Raw genomic sequence first — 19,976 nt, 5'->3', positions numbered from 1 at the left:
AAATGACTTTGATCAGACCCTGTTTTACTTTATCTCATGCAGCTGTAGAAGATGACACTGCTTACCACTCCCTTCTATGACATGACAGCTACTTAAAACCAACTATGAAAACTAAGAAGGCAGCTTTTGATTATCAAAGGGACTTTCAGACTCATAGCTAAGTATACCACAAGGTACCTGAAAAAATATGTTCCCATAGCTCACACCTCTATATACTAGAAAAAAATCTTCGGATTACTGAATGAAAATAAGCAACCCATGTCTTATAATGGCCTAGCAGTACATAATGAAGTCCCCTGACCCTGAGACAGAGGGAGGGAGGCCTAGGGCAGGGTCAGAGCAGACACCACGGAGAAGGGGGCCTTTCCCACTGGGCTTTGAAGAATCAGGTAGATTCGCCAGGTGAGGAGAAGGAAGGCGGGAAGCGCGCCCCAGGCACCAGATAAAGACTCCTGTCTGCTAAGACTCAATGAAAGGTGAGGGGAAAGGCAGCCAGATGGAAGCAGGCAGGCGCGCGGGCGCTAAATCACTGTGCACCAGGAATCACCTATAACAACAGGCCCGTTGTTTGGAAACATCACTCTGGTGGTGAGAGACAAGACTGAGAGGACTGAAGTGAAGAAGGAAGAAGTCGTGACTGGATGACTAGAGACAAGATCACTGGAGCCACACGGCCCACCTTAAATTATCTCAGGGAAAATACCAAATTCTAAGACTGTGTCAGTGTAGACCAAGATAAGAGGGTGGTATCTGGAACTTTCATAGACAGTCAGTAGGACTGAGTTACAGACTAAATGAAAAAACTCCCAGGTTTTCGGCCCATGTTAGTGACAGCTGGTAGTGCCAGGAACTGGGATCAGGCGCAGAGGTGGGAGGGCAGTTTTGAAACCCAGATAATGGATGGGTCCCTGCAGGCATGCTGAGTCTGCGGGGCGTTGGGCATTCTGGTGGCTGTATTAGCCTGGCCCTCCTGGAAACATTACAGCTTCAGGACATCGATTAAAGAGTCACCAGTGTAAGTGATAAAAGCTCTGGGCACAACCGAGGTCACTTGGGGAGACCATGAAAGGTGAAGAGAAGTGTGCTGAGAACGGATCCTGGCTAAGACCTTCAGAAAAGGAGAGAAACGTTTTCCTAAGGAGAGAGCAAGTTCTATGTGCAGGGGAGCCTGTGAGACCTCCGTTTATCAGAACCGTGGAAGAGAGGGATCTCCCTGGTAGCACAGTGCCCCCAGGCTTCAACTCTTAACTCTTCTGTACAGACCACCGCTCTCAGGCTCACCTCCCAAGCTCTACTTAGACTGTGGGATGCATCGACCTATATATCCCCTGGGCTCTAAATCAACCTGCCTAGAAAAATCAGACTCCCTCGAGACCGTCAGGCCCCTGCTTCTCGGCTCTGAGCAGCCTTCTCGACACTTCCTTCCTCTGGCCAACTGTTCGCATCCTGCTGGAGGGTAGGCAGATCTCACGCTTTTAAATCCCCTCTAACTCTCATCAATGCCAATGATATATGCTGTGTTTGATGACTTTTTAACTAAAGGTAATAACAAATAGTAAAAGTTGAAAGCTTACTTTGAAAGCCAAACAGACTCTTTTCATAAGACTTCCTTAATTAGTCATGATATAGAACTAAAGTTTATATTTTAAAGTTGATAAACTTTCTGTTGTTGTTGTTTCATGATTTTAATTTAGAATGCTGAGTAGGGCTTCCCTGGTGGCGCAGTGGTTGAGAGTCCGCCTGCTGATGCAGGGGACACAGGTTTGTGCCCCGGTCCAGGAAGATCCCACATGCCGCGGAGCAGCTGGGCCCGTGAGCCATGGCCGCTGAGCCTGCGCGTCCGGAGCCTGTGCTCCGCAACGGGAGAGGCCACAACAGTGAGAGGCCCGCGTACCGCGGAAAAAAAAAAAAGAATGCTGAGTAGAGTATTTCTCTCTCTCATTTTAGAAATGGAATCGAGTGAGTAGGTCTTTACACACATGTGGGTCCTTGACTAATATGTCTTCATTCTATGTATGGATCAACGGCTCTGAGAACAAGTGATTTCCAATCACAGTGAAACATAATAGAAACAAAAAATAAAGCATGACTGAAGTACACAATAAAATTAAAATACCTACATACATCATTATGGAGGTGGAGTCCACCAATGAGCTAAAACAAGAGACATGTACCTTTTTCTTCTTCAGCAACTTCTTACTGGCATCTGCCTTCATGGCAGTAATTTCAGGAACTATTCTTCTCCCGAAAGGTGAGGGCATTGTCTCTTCCAGTTGAAGCTTCTTCACCTTAGGTTTGCCAACTTTCCCTTTTATTGCTTTTCCAGCCATCCCAGCCAGAAGATCTTCTCGTTCTTGCACTTCCACTTTCTGGAGTGTAATGATTAAGGATGGGGAACAGGGCGGGGGCATAGACAACTCATTAGAAAAGAGAGTTACTACTGCATAAGTAGTCAAATCTAACTTTATTCATTCGGTAAGGAACAAAGCTTTCCTTTCAGGTGATCTAATCTAAGAAAAAACCAAATAATTCTAAGTCAGAAGACCTGGGCTGGGGACTTCCCTGGTGGTCCAGTGGTTAAGAATCCACCTTCCAATGCAGGGGACACAGGTGTGATCCCTGGTCAGGAAACTAAGATCCCACATGCCATGGGGCAACTAAGCCCACGTGCTGCAACTACTGAGCCCACGTGCTCTGGAGCCCGTGCACCCCAACTAGAGAGAAGCCCGCGTGCCACACCTAAGGCCCGACACAGCCAAATAAATAAATAAAATAATTAAATATTAAAAAAAAAAGAAGACCTGGGCTGTAGTCCCAGTTCTATCTAACTAACTTCTCATTTGCAAAACAAGGGGTTAGTAACTAAATGACCTATATAGTCCCTTCCAATTCTAGGATCCTACAACGTATTATGGGATCAAGACTTCTGATGACCTGGTATCATCAGAATCCCAGCAAATCACACAAAAAGGAAGTTCTGTTAACAAATATGAAGCTATTCTTTACTATTGTTTTAGTTTGCTTCATTTTTAACGGATATTAATTTTTAAATGTGTAAGTCAGCAGTAAAAAAAAAAAGGATCTGCAATTAAAAAAAAATCTAACATAACTATATAAGAAAAGTATAAATCAAGGCATAATTATATTGTGGCATTTCAAAGATCATTAAGGGAACCCAGAACAATAGGACTAAACAATTCCAGAAATTTTATTAGGCAACTAATACACCACACTCATTCTTAAGAGTTCGAATTCTGACTTGGGCCATAAAAATAAAATTAGAACATGTGGACAGTAAATCAATGAAACAACTAAAAAGTAATAAATATAAGTAATATCATATGAGTAATAATAAATAGTAATTTACCTTGTGCTACTCAAAATCAGGTGATCGTACTGCTACTGTGAATTTAATTCTAAGATTTTGAGTTAATTGCTTAAAAACAAATTAGGCAATTTTAGAAAAAGTTTATATTTTACATCTTTCTCTACATTTTTCTTTTATTTTTAAAATTGGAATTCTACCTGGAGAAAACTAAGCTATAACAAAAAATATTAAAATTTCTCGATTAAAAGTCTAAGGAGACTATCATTCTACTTTTAAAAACTCAAAGTACCTATATTCAATCATATATACTGCTCTTACCTCTTTGGGGGAAAACATTAAAATTGAATCAATAAGCTAATTTGAAGTCAGTTAAGAAATTTTAACTAGCAGAGAGTATTAGAATTTAATTTATTCTAAATTTCAACTCCATAGCTTTTATTCATCTGCATCAGATATAACTTTTCTTTATGGTTTCACAGAGCTAGAAGCTTAATCCTTTGCAGCTTATAAACATATTAAACTTTTGTAGAGTTAAAGGAAACACTGAGATAATTTAATTTAAAAAATTTTCATTCTTGTTTCATAAACATTACTTTTCCAAATATACTTTAATGGAGACTTAACCTACATCCAGTTCTTCAACAAAAGCTGCTAAATCTTCTTTCCAAAGATCTGAAGGAGATTTTCTTTTAAGATCATTGACCTCTCGCCCCTATAATAAAAAAGTAGTACGATTTAAACATTCAATTTTAAATGTATAATTTTCAAATGTATACATGAAGGCTAAATAAAACTATTTATTTTTGGAAAAGAAAAAGATATGGATAGCACTTAAAGTTTCAAATTATTTAACCCACAAAAGTTCATACTTTTGCATCTCTCTGTTTAATCAGTTCTTCAACTTTTTCTTTAGTAAGAGACCATAGAGACATATTTAAAATATAATTAAAATCAGGGCCTGAAGGAGTTCCTGAATCAGAGGAACTATCATCATGCTGGTTTTGTGTTTCTTCCTCTTCTGCTGCCTGTAAAAAATAATAAACTTTATATTAAAGTCCTATATAATATCAAATCAATGTTGAACTTTATTGAGTACTGAGTTTAAAATTCCATAATGCTATACTCTTAAAGCTACATCTTCAGGGTGGTGGGTTAATTTTAGATTATCTGCAAGATTATCTATGAAAATATATTTCCTATAAAAAGTTTAAATTTTCCAAAAATGCACAATAAAATCATCAAAAGGAATGGTATATTCAGCCTCTATCCATCTCGTGAAAAATTAACTGCTTGAGAAGACACCACATCTTAAAATTAATAGAGCAGAACTAATGTTTTATCATGCATCTTGTCAGATCTTTATATTGGTGAGTGAACAATCTGAAACCTAAAATAAATATAACTTATGAAGAATGTTTTACAGTTATAATAAATATGCTAAGGTAGTCAGTCACTACGGATGAATTCTTGATAAAGATTCCCTCAAGCAAGAACATTCATTCAAGGACTAAGCTGAAGCTCACTCCAGCATTTAACAGCTGGTGAGTCAGAGTCACGAGGGCTATCCTAAAAGTTTATCTATAAGGCCTTCTTTCATAGGAGCAGTTGCAATAAAAAGCCTTATGCTAATGTTAAATTTCAAAGTCCAATGAATTTATAGAAGTTATTATAGGTGACATCATCTTTAAAATTTTTAAAATAACAACAGCTGTTAAATAAAATTGCATCTCAATTTTTAAGGGCACTGAGTAATTAAAAATGACTGAGTTAGCCATGACACTCCATAAAACAAAAGTTCACTTCTAGCAATCAAAAGAGAGAAAAAAAATCTTTACAATTTAATTTAAAATTTTTGGTAAAATAATGTGTATATACAAAGTAAACGTTAGGTGTATTTTAGAAGTAAAGGAATAAAGATAAAAATTGCAAAGCAAGATGCTTCATTACATAAACAAAAGTATAAACTCAATTAAGTAACATTAGCCAAAAAAAGAATGCTGTTGTTGATATAGATTATTAAGTACCTAGATAATTTATGACAAAGTAATACAGTCTACAGTTTTTAAAATTTCTTCATGAAATAGTGTGTTGCTATGGAATTTTAGGTTGCTACACTACTATTAAAATATTATTATTAGGGTGTCATAAAATCCTATTTAGACCCACACTTTAGAAGTCTATTTGCTCTAGGTTTTGATGACACACCAAGTATTGTTAATGAGCGCTCCATGAATATGTGTATCTATCATTGTTATCATGAAGATGACTAAGGATACTTTCAGGGAAAAAAAACAAAAACCAAGAAACTTTTCAAGTTCCAATGACAATTCTACTATGTTTTTGATCTTCTAATTATCGGCTTTATAATTCTCTCTTCTCCAACTCTACACAACAAGGACACTCTTGTAAGAGCAGTTCCTTTTGTTTCTTGAACCCCCAAAGTGAACACATGGCCAAGATGCTGGGAACATTTTGAGGGTCACAATGAAATTATTGAATCCAAGCACTAGCTTTTACCCATGAAGTCTACTTCTGCCAGAAGGGCATTCTCAAACCCTAAACACCTTTATTTTTTAAAACGAAACATTAAATTCATTAGCTTACTAGCTAATTTTTTTTTAAGATATAATTTAAACCAACAATGATACAGAAGGGCAAGTAGTGTATAAACCGTAATTTGGGGTTTAAGAATGCAACAAAACACACTGAAGGAATGCAACATGCTTGAGTCATCTTAATTTTGAATACTCCCCCAACTTGTCCTACCCAATTTTCCTCAAACAATGAATAAACCTATTCTCTTAACATGTAATTGGTAAATATGTAATTTATTCTAATTTTACTCACTCTAACATATGGCAATCTATTGACAGTTCAAAATTTTTAAAAAAACAATGTAAATGAAAACACTATTTCAATGGAGTTTGATGAAAAATATGAAAAACATTATGGTTGAGAACTCATGAATGTTGGAAAGTTTAGGTTCAAATTACATCACATAATCATAACTATTTTTTAAAGATGTGAATTTTATCAGTATTGCATATATATAAATTATAATTAAGTATCTGAAAATTAATCATTTCCAACTTTCTTCCTTTTGTACATTTGTGTTCTCAATCACAATGCTGTACTGCCTTTTCAATTTTTTTTTTTAAATTGCCCACGACAGCAAGAAGCTAATTCTTGAGAAGAATCTCACGTTTCAATATCCCATTTACCGAATTAATATTAGTACTCTATGATCTAAAATGGACAATTTAATAAAACATCAGACTTTTAACCTGAAGTTCCAGGGTTTAAGATCTCCAGCTAAAGACCTAAGCATAGGTCAGAGCACATACTTGGTGCTCGATAAATACTGATAAATATTGACCATTCTCTGTCTCTAGTCTCCCCAGCGTACACCAAAACCAGATCAAGTGAGTGGTGAGTGGATTCCACATTGTGGCCACAAACTGCCCAGGGGGAAATGATTTCTGTGCTACCAGTGTAGTTCCCAGACAGTGACATGCACCTCACAAAACCACCACCACCACCACCGTCCTTCAACGGCAGGCTCAGAAAGAAGGCTGAGCGACCTTCTCCAACCGGAATCATTTCTCCAGGCCCTGGCTGAGCCACACTGGCAAAGTGCTTGGCGGTGGGTGTGCACTGCAAGTTCCTGCACCCTATCTGTTTTGTGGATACACAGAAGACTTCAGTCTCCAAACAGACTACTCAGCACCTTTAGCAGTACTAAATTCAAAATTTAGGGGTTGGGGTTTTTGTTTGCTTTGGAAGTTGCTTTTAAAAGCTTCTCTGAATGTCTCGTTCTGCAAATGATTACCTTTTCTTGTGCTTCTTTCCAGGCTTTCACTGGGTCAGATTCATAACCTCTCTGGACTAACATTTGAATCAAATCTTTCTTTGACCTATTCTCTATGTGAGGGAAAAATAAAGTTAGGATCAAGAAAAGAGAGTCAATTTGTATTTGTTTATATTCTACTGATAAAAACGTCTTCTATTAATAAAGTTTTTTTTTCCATTTTAACTAATGTTCAAATTTTTAAAGGTTGCATCTTACCTATAGTAATCTTCCCTTGTATCTTCTCTAAAATGAAACGGGCTTGATTGTTAAGCTTTGTAGATTCTGCTCCCAGCATTCCTACAAGCCACTCCTTACGTAAACCATAATAGCTTAATCGTAAATCAAAGAATTCTTTCAAAATGTCTTGCACAGTTTCATACTTCTTCAGACATCCCATATGATCAAAGAGTACCTAAACAAAACACAAAGTTTTTGAAGATTATATAAATCTGTGTTGGTATTTTTAACTTGTATGCTACAGTATTTAAAATAACCATAATACATGTATATGAATACACACCACCCCTAAAATCCAGAACAAAATTATTAAGTAAATATTCCTTTGGTGGCTCCAAGAAACCGATAAAATTCTATTCTCAAAACTATGAAAATATTTAAAATTGGAATAATTTTGAAAGATAAAAATAGGTCCTTAAAAAAAAGGTTCTTACTTAAAACTGTATAAACTATGGCTATAAAGCCACCTAATATATTTTTTTCCAAACCAAAAAGAAGCATATTCTATCTGTAAGTTTTTAAATATTAAAGTTCTCCCTCTCCCATTACTCAATGGACATGCATTTGCCTCTCTCTTCGTTGTTTTTTATGAATGGGCCATAATTCACTCAAATTTCAATTTAGAGGGAAATTTTACTTCTTCTCTATGGCACTTTTTCTCAGTCACTGTGCTATTGCTGGATTTTTTTCTCTTACTCTTTCTCAAGTCTAAAAAGCTAATTTGGAATGGAACAGGGTAATCATACATGTTCACTTTTTATCCTCCTTCCCAATTATCTGAAGTTTAATAAAGCAGATTAGAGTCATGAGGAGATAAGAGCTCCACAACGAAAATGCTAATAGAGACAGGCATGAGGCACAAGGAGACCCTGCAACAATCACTCTCAGAACTTCCCGTCAGTGTGTGTGAGGGTATGTGTATCCTGTGTGTTCAAGCCCAGATGCACAAATGCAGGGTTGGGGTTAAGAGCAGAGGATAACATTAGAGGAAAGGGAACGTACCTCTAGATTCTTTAGCAAACATACAGGGGGAAACGCATTCAGACTTACTATAGCTACTCCCATCATGAAGCCAATTACAAAAATCCAACTTACAGAATGCAAGGTTACATTCATAGTAAATCTAGTCAATTACCATGGAATTACAAGTAAGAGTAGTTTGAAGTTTAAAAACTTTGTGCAATCCAGCAGCTTCTGCTTGTGCTAGTTTCTCTTCAGTCATTTTCACCACAAATTTCACAGTTGTATCAGTATGGTATTCTTTATAATCAGAAATTAATGCTGGTGTTTTATCTGTTCCATTTAGCATAGGTTCTAAAACCTGTTCTTTGTATACCTATAAAAGATTTAAAAATAAGTAATTCTTTCATGACACACATTCATGTTCTTATTCTACAAGTCATGTAATCTTTAAAACTTCTCGATTCCAGTGGGGAAAAAGGGGAAACCTCATCTCTATCATCTCCTGCCCAGTCACTATAGTTGACAATACATGGGGATCTCAATGGAGAAAGACGATATACAAGGTACTGGTTCTGATCTAGCTCATACTCAAAAGGCAACAAGAGGCTGAGAGTACAAAGCAGAAGGCATCAACTAGCACTGACCAGGTGACGCACGTACTTTTAGATCCAATACTGAATGACATGAGTTTATTGACCATATTTATAAGGGTTCAAAACACTATTTGTTATGTACTATTCTAGTCATTGCAACATAAACAAAGATAATAGTCTTTTTAAAAGCTAGCTAAGTCATTCTACATTTAGATAACTTTTAAATTACCATTGGAATATTCCAATGAATGTGTCAAAAGTACATACATGAATGTTTAAACACTACAGACACAGGGCAAACAATCATATTCTCACCAGAAAGGACTGCCTAACACAACTGCCACACACAGCTCACAGGTAGCTCACGTCTTATACCAACCTGTGTCCAAGTTCTAACGGGAAGCTCTGTAATCTCCACTGTGTTTCTATCCACCACAAATATTTCACCACTGACTGCATATTGGTTTTGACCAAGTTCTTGGATTGTTCCTTTAAAGTTTTTGTAGTTTGGAAGCTGTAGAGAAAAATAAAAATACCTAAAGGCCCCGACTTCTCACTTGAGTGCCAGTGCCACCTCTGAATGCCCCTTAGTCGATGACCTATTGCTACCGACAGGTTCACACAACTGAAACTAAATTCCTCTCGTCGGCAATAGGCCCTCTCCAAATAAATAATCACTCAATCTTGAATTCACAGCTTCTGTTAATATATTCAACAGCCCCCCAAATCTCAAAACCTCAGCACCACCTTTCCTGGTCTTCCAAGAATATCGCCTTTTTTTTTCCAGATTACCCCTCCATCCTTCCTTCTCCCCTAGATTAAAGATCCTTCACATCCAAACTCCTCAGACATTAGGTTACAAGCCAAGCTAACCTTCTCGCTTTCTCCAGTGATGTGCCTTCCAGATCACTACTCTTTTTCCACGTTTCTCTTGAATATTTTGGATATTCTCACTTTCACTTGCTCTATCCACCAGGCCTGATGGTTGTTCAGCTCTCCACACCCCATGCATCTATACAAATCTTACTTAGCCTTCTCAGCCTAATGACAAGTGATCTCTCCCTCTTCTAAAATTCCTATGTGCTATCATCACTAAGAAATCAGGCGTACAGCATAGGACACTTCTGCTCACTGAGCAACTGTTAATATCTTCTGTCACGGCAAACTTCATGCCCAGAGGTCTCATCTTGACAACAGATTAACTTTTTGAAGACAGAGATCATGGTTCTTTACCTTACCACCTAGCACAGTATCATATATAGAAGAGATATATATATATATATATATATATATATATATATATGAAACAAGTATTGATCAAATACACTGAGACAATAAATACTCTAAATGTATCTGAAATAAAATAAAATGCTATAATCATTAAAAGTAATTTGATACTTCTGTTAGAAATATTTTAAAGTACTTTAAAGTATTTAGGAGAAAAAGGATGTTAAATCATCCCCATAATCTAATTTTCTTTTAAAATACAAATATGAAATCAAACTTGGAGAGAAATACTTAAAAATATTAACAGTTTGTTTCTATATACAGGGAGTATTTTTTCCTCTTTGCTTATTTATATTTTCTACAATGAGCACTATCATTTTTGTAATACAAATATTATTCTATTTAAGTGTATCATGATAAAGGGAAACTTCTAGATGATTTTAAATCACGTAGAAGAGCGTAAGACACTTTTTTGAGGGTTTTTCTTGGAGGGAGTTTGGGGGAAGAACTGAACATGATGAATGATGTAAGGGCAAAAATGAAAAATATGGGGATTATTAAAATATATACAAGGTGTCTTTAAGCATCCTTAATGACTCTAATATGACTTAGTAGTTTAAGAACAATAACAAAGTTGCATATAACTTTGTCATAAAAACGTTATTCTCTATATAAGTTAGATATTTGAAAGCCTGAACTACAGGGTACTTAAAATTTTTAATAAACAGTTTCTCCCATAAACCTTATATCCAGGCTTTTTCCAAATTCTATCTTTTTTTTTCTCTTTCTTTCTTCCTTCCTTCCTTATTTATTTATTGCTTGCTGCGTTGGGTCTTCGTTGCTGCGTGCAGGCTTTCTCTAGTTGCAGTGAGCGGGGCTACTCTTCGTTGCGGTGCATGGTCTTCTCATCGCGGTGGCTTCTCTTGTTGCGGAGCACGGGCTCTAGGCACACGGGCCTCAGTAGCTGTGGCTCGTGGGCTCTAGAGCTCAGGCTCAGTAGTTGTGGTGCACAGGCTTAGCTGCTCCGTGGCATGTGGGATCTTCCCAGACCAGGGCTCAAACCCGTGTCCCCTGCATTGGCAGGCGGATTCTTAACCACTGTGCCACCAGGGAAGTCCCCCAAATTCTATACCTTTTACAGTAAGCACACAACAAGTTACACACTAATAGGGTCCTTACTGTCTACAATACGTTCTAAAATGAAAATGATTCCATTACTTTTCTAAAATGACTGGCCTTTGTCGTTCACAAATTATCATTTGTTAAAACAACATAAGCGATAAGTTCTACGTAATCACCATGGGATGAGGATCCAAGCCTTCCAGCATCCGTCTGACGTTGTTCACAATCTCCCTAGCATCATAGTTGGGTAGTTTACAAGCCCATCCTGTGCCGATACCCTCAGCACCATTTATTAAAACCATGGGGATTATGGGAATATACCACTCGGGCTCTACGCGTTGATTATCATCATAAAGGAATTTAAGCAGGTTGTCGTCCACAGCAGGGAAAAGCAGTCTTGCCAAAGAGCTAATAAAAGGAAAAAGAAAGACATGGAGCAATATCATGGTTTTAGAAAATAAAACTTCATACATAATTAAAGACTTTACATTTCAAAAAATCTTTTAAATAGAATGCATTTGTTAAGAATTTTGGTTACATGTGCTTAATTTAAATTTAACAATAAAATTTACCTAACCTTATTAACAAATATATTTCTCTCAGGCACAAAGCCAGAATAAAACAGTCTTGTTTTACTTGTTATTTACTGATTTACCTTCCTAAATTCTTAGGATTGATAAATAACCTTTTAAGGATTTCCTCTTATTCTGACTAAACCACAAAACCCATCTTCAGCCTAAAAAGTAAAGTTGGATCAGAAAAAATCCTTACGTTCATTAGGACTGGTTCCACCAATAATTCATAAAAACTGAGATCAACAAATTTCATTCTATATGTGATCAAATAATTTGGAACATTCACCCTCAATACCCAATCACCTCTCTCCGTAGTTATAATTCTATCACACATTTAGTTAGTTCCAGTAAACTTCAAATACAGCTTTATACCATTATATCAGCAAATGATTACCTTAACATCGTGAAAATGTAACGAGGACTTGCAGCATCTTTGCCCCCGTGAAGCCGAGTTCCAAACTGACCGATGGGCTGAAGCAAGTTAATGTTGTTACTCCCCACAAAGTTCTGAGCCAAGTTCACAATAGTCATCATCAGTGCTTGCTGCAGAACAGAAACAGACAGAATACAAAATTCACATTCCAGATTTTCTAAATGGATTTCCTAATTTTTACTAAAACCCAAACTCTCAACTCTTTTACATTTCCAAAGACCTTATAAAAGAAAAAACACTTTATTATGCTGAATTATCCTTCTACTATCCTCCTTCATGACCATAAGTATAGTTCTCAATTAATTCCAATCTCCATGCTTACCTCTCCATGATGATAAGCAGACATCTCGGCAACAGATCCAGCCAACTGTGCAACTTTTACTTCGCGTTTATCATTCCTCTTGAAACAGGTAAATAAAACTTTTCGTTGGCCTGGTTTAAAGCCTATTTTTAAAAACAACAACCCTCTTTTAAAAATATTGCTCAGGATATAGTTGTAATGTTTCTTTTAGTGACAACAATGTTTTACATATTCAAGAGAAAAAAAGCAAAGATATAGTTTGCTTCCGAAAAATAAGTAAAATTGTTTACTTGAGATTCTGTAACAAAATGAGTACATACTAACACATTTTATAGCATCTCAATCTATTCCAAAGTGAAGAACCAATAGAAAGACACCCTCCGGTCTTAAAAAACTGCTCAGTGGCACCAAATTCCTTTCATAGGAGTTCCCAAACACTCATGTGAGCATTCTTCTTGCTCTAGGCCAATGAGCACAGTAATAAACTTTTCAGTATATGCTAGCTATCCATCATCATCAACGTGGGCCCAGAGCAAGGCAGAAGCAAAAGGATTATAAAATATGGCCACTTTCCTTGAGAATTTTACAATCTAATTGAGGAGGAAAATTAACACAAATAAAATAAGAGGCATACAATTATCGGCATAGACGTTTATAGGCATCTGAGACCAATTTAGACGGCAATTATTAGGGAAGACATCAGAGAACAGATGTAACTTAAAGCTAGAACTACATGGATTAGTAGAACCGTCTGTTACTAGCTGAAATACCAAGGAACATGAAGATCAACTAATTTGCTAAAAGTTATAAAAATCAAAATGCTCTAGATAGAAGACTAAAATCTGCTCTAAGTACTGGGTAGCAGTTTAACTTTTCTGTCAAGTTAAATAAGTTAAAAGCATTAGGTTTTGGGTATTGAGGAGTAAAGGTGTTTTTAAAATTCAGTCTCCAATAAATACTTCAGAACTTATCAAAATCACATTTTACTTTTTATTTTAAAAAGTCTCCAACAACTTGGAGCAAAAGCTTTAAAATTCTGCAAGTTAATTTTCTTAAAAAGTTCAAAAAGGGTTTGAAAGATTCAAATAAACAATATAAAATGTCAGAACTACTAAACATCTTGAGAGCAACTTCAGAATTTTTAAATTTATTATAAGGATGGGTTAAAGTACATGAAATTAAAATATACTCAATGACATACAAAAATGAAAGATTGTTAAACAAAAGCTACTTACCATCAACAAGAGATGGTATAGACCTTTCATTGTCTGAGTTTGAGAAGAGAATCAATTCCTTGTTGATGAAATCATTGTAAGTCAAATGCTTTGTTGCTGTACCATATAAAAATTGCTAAGAGAAAAGTTATATAGCAATTATGTCATGATTACTGCATGAATTTTAACCTTTTTCTCTTTCTTCCCCAGATCACCACTCTTTATGACTAACCTCTGGTAAGCCATGTAACCTACGCTGTCTCCGATCTTCCATAAAATTTGTTAACCATTCTTTTCTGTCATCGATCTTCTTCTTACTGAATGCCTGAAAGATTCCAGGTAACAATTTCATACATTAAAAATAAAAAGAATTTCATTATAAAATTAAAATTTATAAAGGCAAATAACTAATTATTAATTTCTGGGAAATTAACTTTTTTTCCAATATGCTTTTATCAAAAATACACTTCAACAGTGGTGTCTGAATTAAAGAACTATGAAAGCAGGGCATAATCTGCAGTGATGGGGAATGACACCAAGATTAACTAGGTTGGGCTTAGAATTCTAAAAGAGACTTATCACAGAAAACCAAGATTGGAAGAAAAGTATGGCAGAAAGAGGGAATGGATATTAGGAGAGATTTTTTTAAATGAACTTTGTTACCAAGGTAATGGCAGCATCATCTTCAGGACCAGCATATCTAAATAAGATGCGGTGCCTTTCCATATCAGCAAAATATTCCTTGGCTTCCTTAGCTGTACTGGTACCCAACCCTGCACAATTTTAAAAATAAAAGTGGAAACAAGCCAGAGACAGACAAATACTGTATGATCTCACTTATATGTGGAATCTAAAAAAAAAAAATCTACGTCAAACTCATAGTAACAGAGCGTAAAACAGTGGTTGCCAGGGGCTGGGGGGAGAGGGAAATGGGGAGATGTCAGTCAAAGGGTACAGACTTTCAGTTTAAGATGAGTAAGTTCTGGGGAATCTAATGTACAGCATAATGCCTACAGTCAATAATACTATATTGTATACTTGAAAATTGCTAAGAGAGGGACCTCCCTGGTGGCACAGTGGATAAGACTCCACGCTCCCATTGCAGGGGGCCCAGGTTCCATCCCTGGTCAGGGAGCTAGATCCCATATGCATGCTGCAACTAAGAGTTCACATGCCGCAACTAAGAAGCCCATGAGCCACAACTAAAGAGCCCACCTGCTGCAACTAAGGAGCCCACATGCCACAACTAAGGAGCCGGCAAGCCACAACTAAGGAGCCCACGAGTCGCAACCAAGGAGCCCGCGAGTCGCAACTAAGGAGCCCACATGCCATAACTAAGACCCAGTGCGACCAAATTAATTAATTAATTAAAGAAAATTGCTAAGAGAGAAGATCTTAAAATGTTCTCTCCACAAGAAAAAATATATATATGGGGATAATGAGCAATATCCAGAATATGGGAAATTACACAGGACAAACAATCCAACTTTTTGAACAAATAAATTACAAGAAAAAAAAATGAAAAGAGAAGTAATGTATTAAGATTAAATAGACTTATCAACCAAAACCAATGTGTGGGCCTTGTTTGGATCCTGATTCAAAAAAAATAAAAAAATAAAAACTATAAAAATGAACATTTTAATACAATCAGGAGAATTTTAACCTGGATTGAATATTTAAGGTTACTAAAGAAAGGTATGATAATGGTATTATGGACAATAAAAAAAATTCTCTTAGAGATACATACTAAAGTAGTATAGATATAATTAATGCCTGGAAGTTATTTCAAACTAATGGGGTGGCAATGACAAGAGTTCAGATGAAACAAGATTGGCTGCAGAATGGTGACTGTTTAAGAACACGGGGAAGCCCATTATACCACTCTCTCTACTTACATAAAATTTTCCCTAACAATTTTTTTTTTTTTGCAGTACGTGGGCCTCTCACTGTTGTGGCCTCTCCCGTTGCAGAGCACAGGCTCCGGACGCGCAGGCTCAGTGGCCATGGCTCACGGGCCCAGCCGCTCCGCGGCATGTGGGATCTTCCCGGACTGGGGCACGAACCCGTGTCCCCTGCATTGGCAGGCAGACTCTCAACCACTGCGCCACCCGGGAAGCCCCCTAACAATTCTTTAAAAATCAGCCATAGCTGTTTCTAAAAGCTAAAAGAGACAAACTCTCAAAATATTTTACAATGCTCTCATAAAAATAAATTTACGTCAGTAGTAACTTCACAAAATTTAAGTGTTTTAGAATACAAACCTTTGTAGTATTTTATTTTCCAGGCTTTCTGGTTTTCTATATGTTTTTTCCACTCATCAAATTCAGGAATACTATAGAAGGAAAGTTCCTGCTTATTTTTGCTAGCCTTAAATGAATAATTAAAAAAAAAAATTAGATTTTCTGCTACTGTTTAAGACAACAGTATAAAAGTATATTAATGTAAATAGTACCTTTACGATAGGAGTAATGAACTCTTCAAGAAAACCATGCTTCAAAAGTGATGGCCAATTGTGATGGATGAAATTAATAAGCAGGCCTTTTATGTGAGAACCATCTTGATCCTAAATAAATGTTAGTAAAGAGTGCTATAATAACTTATGAAATATAATTACTTACAAAACCAAATTTTTAGATGTATGAATGCAGCAATGAGGCAAAATTCCATTCAAATTTTACAACTGTGCTTTACAAAACATTCTTTGGATGATCACCGTAAAGAATTTTTTTCTTAAAATTCAAATAAAGAATATAGCAAAGTGACAGACTAAATCTTTCTGTCATTAAATATGCTACCATTTTTTTAATAGTTTGCCCAGATTTCACTAAAAGAATGATTTAAAGATGGAAATTAATGAAACAGGGTTATAATGCTACTTCACTGGAAGGAGAAATCCATGGAGTACAGGTATTCACAAGTCTTCTCTTAACATAAAAACTGATAAATTTCTGCTTAAAACTATACAGCAGCTGCTCATTGAATATTTTCTCTCAAAATCCTTTCAATTAGAGGATGTAAGAGACAAGCAGTTGGATGCATGTGGAATTCTTCCTTTTCAATTTTCTACTTCTTTCCTAATTACTACCATTTCACTATTCAGGTCCTCCACTTTTTTTGTGCATGCCAAATTATGCCATCATATACAAATATTAGCCATTATCCTATTGATTAATCTTTCTTGTAAATTTCACCATTTCCTTCCTGCTTATAGATAGGTGGGCTTCAACCCCATAATACTACAGTGTGTTCTACTCTTCCCATACTTGTTGCATTTAAAAATATTTTTAAAATACCTAACCAAAGAGGTGGTTACCATAAATTAGATAATGTAGAATGTGCTTCACACAAACTGTGCCATTAAACAGTATCTTCCCCCGGATGTAAACACAATCACTTCCGCGTCTACCATCTTGGGACAAATTTCATGAAACAAATATCAAAAGGACATTCTGAAAAAGGTATGTTTTAATATGTGGCAACTTTTAAACTAACCTGATCAGTCATAATCATAATCTTCCCATAGCGTAAGGTTTTCAGCGATTCTGCATCATCATAACTTTTCTTGTATTGTAGACCAACTATCTTAATGATATTGTTTATTTCTGCATTCTCCATGATCTGTGCAAACATGAAAAGGATGCAAAGTGTTTTAGAGTGTCTCCAGAGACCAAAGGTGAGTCGCAGGGACGCATAAAGTTCACAGTGCTAGCGAGGCACTCAAGTGCCGCGGGCACGGGCGCAGATACGCACCTGCTTGTGAGAGGCCTCCCGCACGTTGAGGATCTTGCCCCTGAGGGGGAAGACCCCGTACCTGTCCCTCCCAATCACGCCCAGTCCGGACACGGCCAGCGACTTAGCAGAGTCCCCTTCCGTCAGTATCAGCGTGCACTCCAGGGAGTGCCTGCCACCTGGGGGCAGAGGACACACATTCCAAAGTTCTCGAGTCCGCCCATGACAGCGCGGAGCCGAGAGACTGATGATCGCAGTGACCACGGAGCGCTGTAAGAGCATCTTACACCATGCTCAGGGTAACTTAAAAATTAAGTGCATTTTATGGAACTCCGGCCCCCCGAAAATTAGTAATCTGTGGTACATATGGCAATTTTAGTGAAGTAAAACCATACTCTGAACTTAGAACCCTATACTCTATATGTGGAAAGTTAAAACAGTCTCTAACTGAATAAACACAAACTTAAAATCTAAAAAAAAAATCTGAACCTTACCAGCATCATTAGCATCGTCCAGTTTGGGAATACCTTTGATTTTACTGTACTTTACTGATGAACACTTCTTGTTCAGCTGCGTCTGAGCCTTAAATTTCACCCAGTTCAGGATACTTTCCACAATGCCACAGTTAGAGGCCTAAAAATCAAAGAGTAATAATATACAAGCAAGCCAGAAGTTTATACACTTAGCTAAAATTAGTGTAATACTTGGAATCTGTGCAGTTATAAGGCAAAACAATAGTAGTGATGATAATAATTGTGATATATGCTGGTAAATATTATTCTAACTACAGTAAAAAACAACTCAGGCAGCTATTCACAATGACCTATTGTACTGAAATGTAAACACATGAAAAAAAGGTCGACCTTACTTCATATGAAAAAGATTCTATTACAATAAACTCCATAAGAAATACACATAGCTTTTGTTACAAGTTAGTTTTGTGAAAATTAACACAGTAAAAGCTGATCCACCTTTGAATTTACTACCTGGGAAATTTTAGACACTGACATTTTTGATGTCCCTCAACACAAAAATGTGAATCTTGAATTCCCTATGACAAAGAAATATTAACATGAAGGGAATATTAGAATAAACTCAAGATCTTATGGGAAATTCCCTGGTGGTCCAGTGGTTGGGACTCTGTGCTTCCACTGCACGGGGCACGGGTTCAATCCCTGGTCGGGGAACTAAGATCCCGCGTGCCTCATGAAGTGGCCAAAAAAACAAAAACAAAACAAAAAAAACCTTATGAATAGTCCTTATTTTTTAAAAGTTTGGTACTAAGGATTTCAACATTACATATGTGTCATTCTGCAGTGAATTAATGTGTGACAAGATGTCAAACCTCCCCCCAACCTCCCCACAAGAAAAAGTAAAGCGCCTCCAAACAAAGTTGGAGTTATTTATTTTTCATCAACCTGGGTAGTATGATTTTAGGTGTATGAAACAGTTTTCTGGAATGTTTCAGATATAAAAAGAAGTGAACTATGTTGTCAAATCTAAACTTTCTCTGCCAAAAATGAAAATGTGTAAAATCTAAACTCAAATTACAACTGTTAATGAGGGCAGAAATTTGGGCTATCATTAACACTGGGTCATCTGTATTCAGAATTCATTATGCTTAGACCCAACAGTACTATTCTATAGGCCTTTAACTAAAACCTAAAAAACAACTTTTCTTTTTGTTTGTAAGACCCTACCTTTGAAATTCCAATACCAGAATTTGATAAAAATATTAGTTCTACTGCAATTACATGATACTCCTCCAAAAAACTATTAACTTCCAAAGAGGAGAGGCTGTAATTTATTCATCTTTACATTCCCAGGGCAAACATATTTAATGGCATTTTAGATATGATCATTTAATATATGTTTGATGGTCCTGGTGAACAAGAGAACTGAGGCAAATCTTGCTGATACATAAGAGGCTATGAGAAATTATTAGCAGCCACAAGGCTCAGTTATAAATATAAGATTTATTATTTATTTATACTCTCACCTTGTTTCAGAAAAGCTAAGGCAGCCTAAATAAATATGCACAAAGTAAAATGAAATTTTAAAATATATAGAATATGGTAAATTTTGTTATGCATATGTTACCAAAATTTTTTTTAAAAAACTACATAAAGGTAAAAATCAGTATATGAATTTGAAGTAAGTAGAAAGGTTGAAATCAGGAGTCCTATGAGGACCTGTACACTTTTTACAGGCAAATCTGTCTTTATAAAGGACAATGCGAAGCTAAAAACACAATTAGTTACATGAGTCCCCACTTTAATGCTTGGCAAAATAATCGACTGCTTTATGAAACAGTGTCTATCTACCCTCTGAAGTTTTCAGAATCAAGCATACCAGTTTTTAGTATAAGTATGCCTGTACCCACAATTAATATAAGAAAGAAACT

At 36.3% G+C, this 19,976-nt stretch overlaps 1 protein-coding gene across 3 annotated transcripts in view; it reads right to left on the bottom strand.

Moving 5' to 3' along the window:
* The window catches only part of TOP2B (DNA topoisomerase II beta), a 66,954-nt gene that overhangs the window by 10,252 nt on the left and 36,726 nt on the right, over positions 1 to 19,976 (bottom strand). For all 3 annotated transcript variants that reach the window (XM_079921496.1, XM_079921498.1, XM_079921497.1), the window contains exons 11-28: positions 18,067 to 18,205; positions 17,594 to 17,751; positions 17,336 to 17,461; positions 16,296 to 16,406; positions 16,105 to 16,210; positions 14,507 to 14,616; positions 14,076 to 14,168; positions 13,865 to 13,979; positions 12,651 to 12,772; positions 12,290 to 12,438; positions 11,497 to 11,728; positions 9,351 to 9,485; positions 8,551 to 8,751; positions 7,395 to 7,590; positions 7,158 to 7,249; positions 4,198 to 4,353; positions 3,957 to 4,040; positions 2,175 to 2,369 (exon numbers count right to left, since the gene is read on the bottom strand). In XM_079921496.1, coding sequence (XP_079777622.1) covers positions 2,175 to 2,369; positions 3,957 to 4,040; positions 4,198 to 4,353; positions 7,158 to 7,249; positions 7,395 to 7,590; positions 8,551 to 8,751; positions 9,351 to 9,485; positions 11,497 to 11,728; positions 12,290 to 12,438; positions 12,651 to 12,772; positions 13,865 to 13,979; positions 14,076 to 14,168; positions 14,507 to 14,616; positions 16,105 to 16,210; positions 16,296 to 16,406; positions 17,336 to 17,461; positions 17,594 to 17,751; positions 18,067 to 18,205 — 2,520 coding nt within the window. The remainder of the gene's footprint in view (positions 1 to 2,174; positions 2,370 to 3,956; positions 4,041 to 4,197; positions 4,354 to 7,157; positions 7,250 to 7,394; positions 7,591 to 8,550; positions 8,752 to 9,350; positions 9,486 to 11,496; positions 11,729 to 12,289; positions 12,439 to 12,650; positions 12,773 to 13,864; positions 13,980 to 14,075; positions 14,169 to 14,506; positions 14,617 to 16,104; positions 16,211 to 16,295; positions 16,407 to 17,335; positions 17,462 to 17,593; positions 17,752 to 18,066; positions 18,206 to 19,976) is intronic.

The sequence above is a fragment of the Stenella coeruleoalba genome (genome assembly GCF_951394435.1).
Source record: "Stenella coeruleoalba genome assembly, chromosome: 5".
Lineage (NCBI taxonomy): Eukaryota > Metazoa > Chordata > Mammalia > Artiodactyla > Delphinidae > Stenella > Stenella coeruleoalba.
Note: the sequence above shows the minus strand (reverse complement) of the source record. Positions and strands in the feature narration are given on the sequence as shown.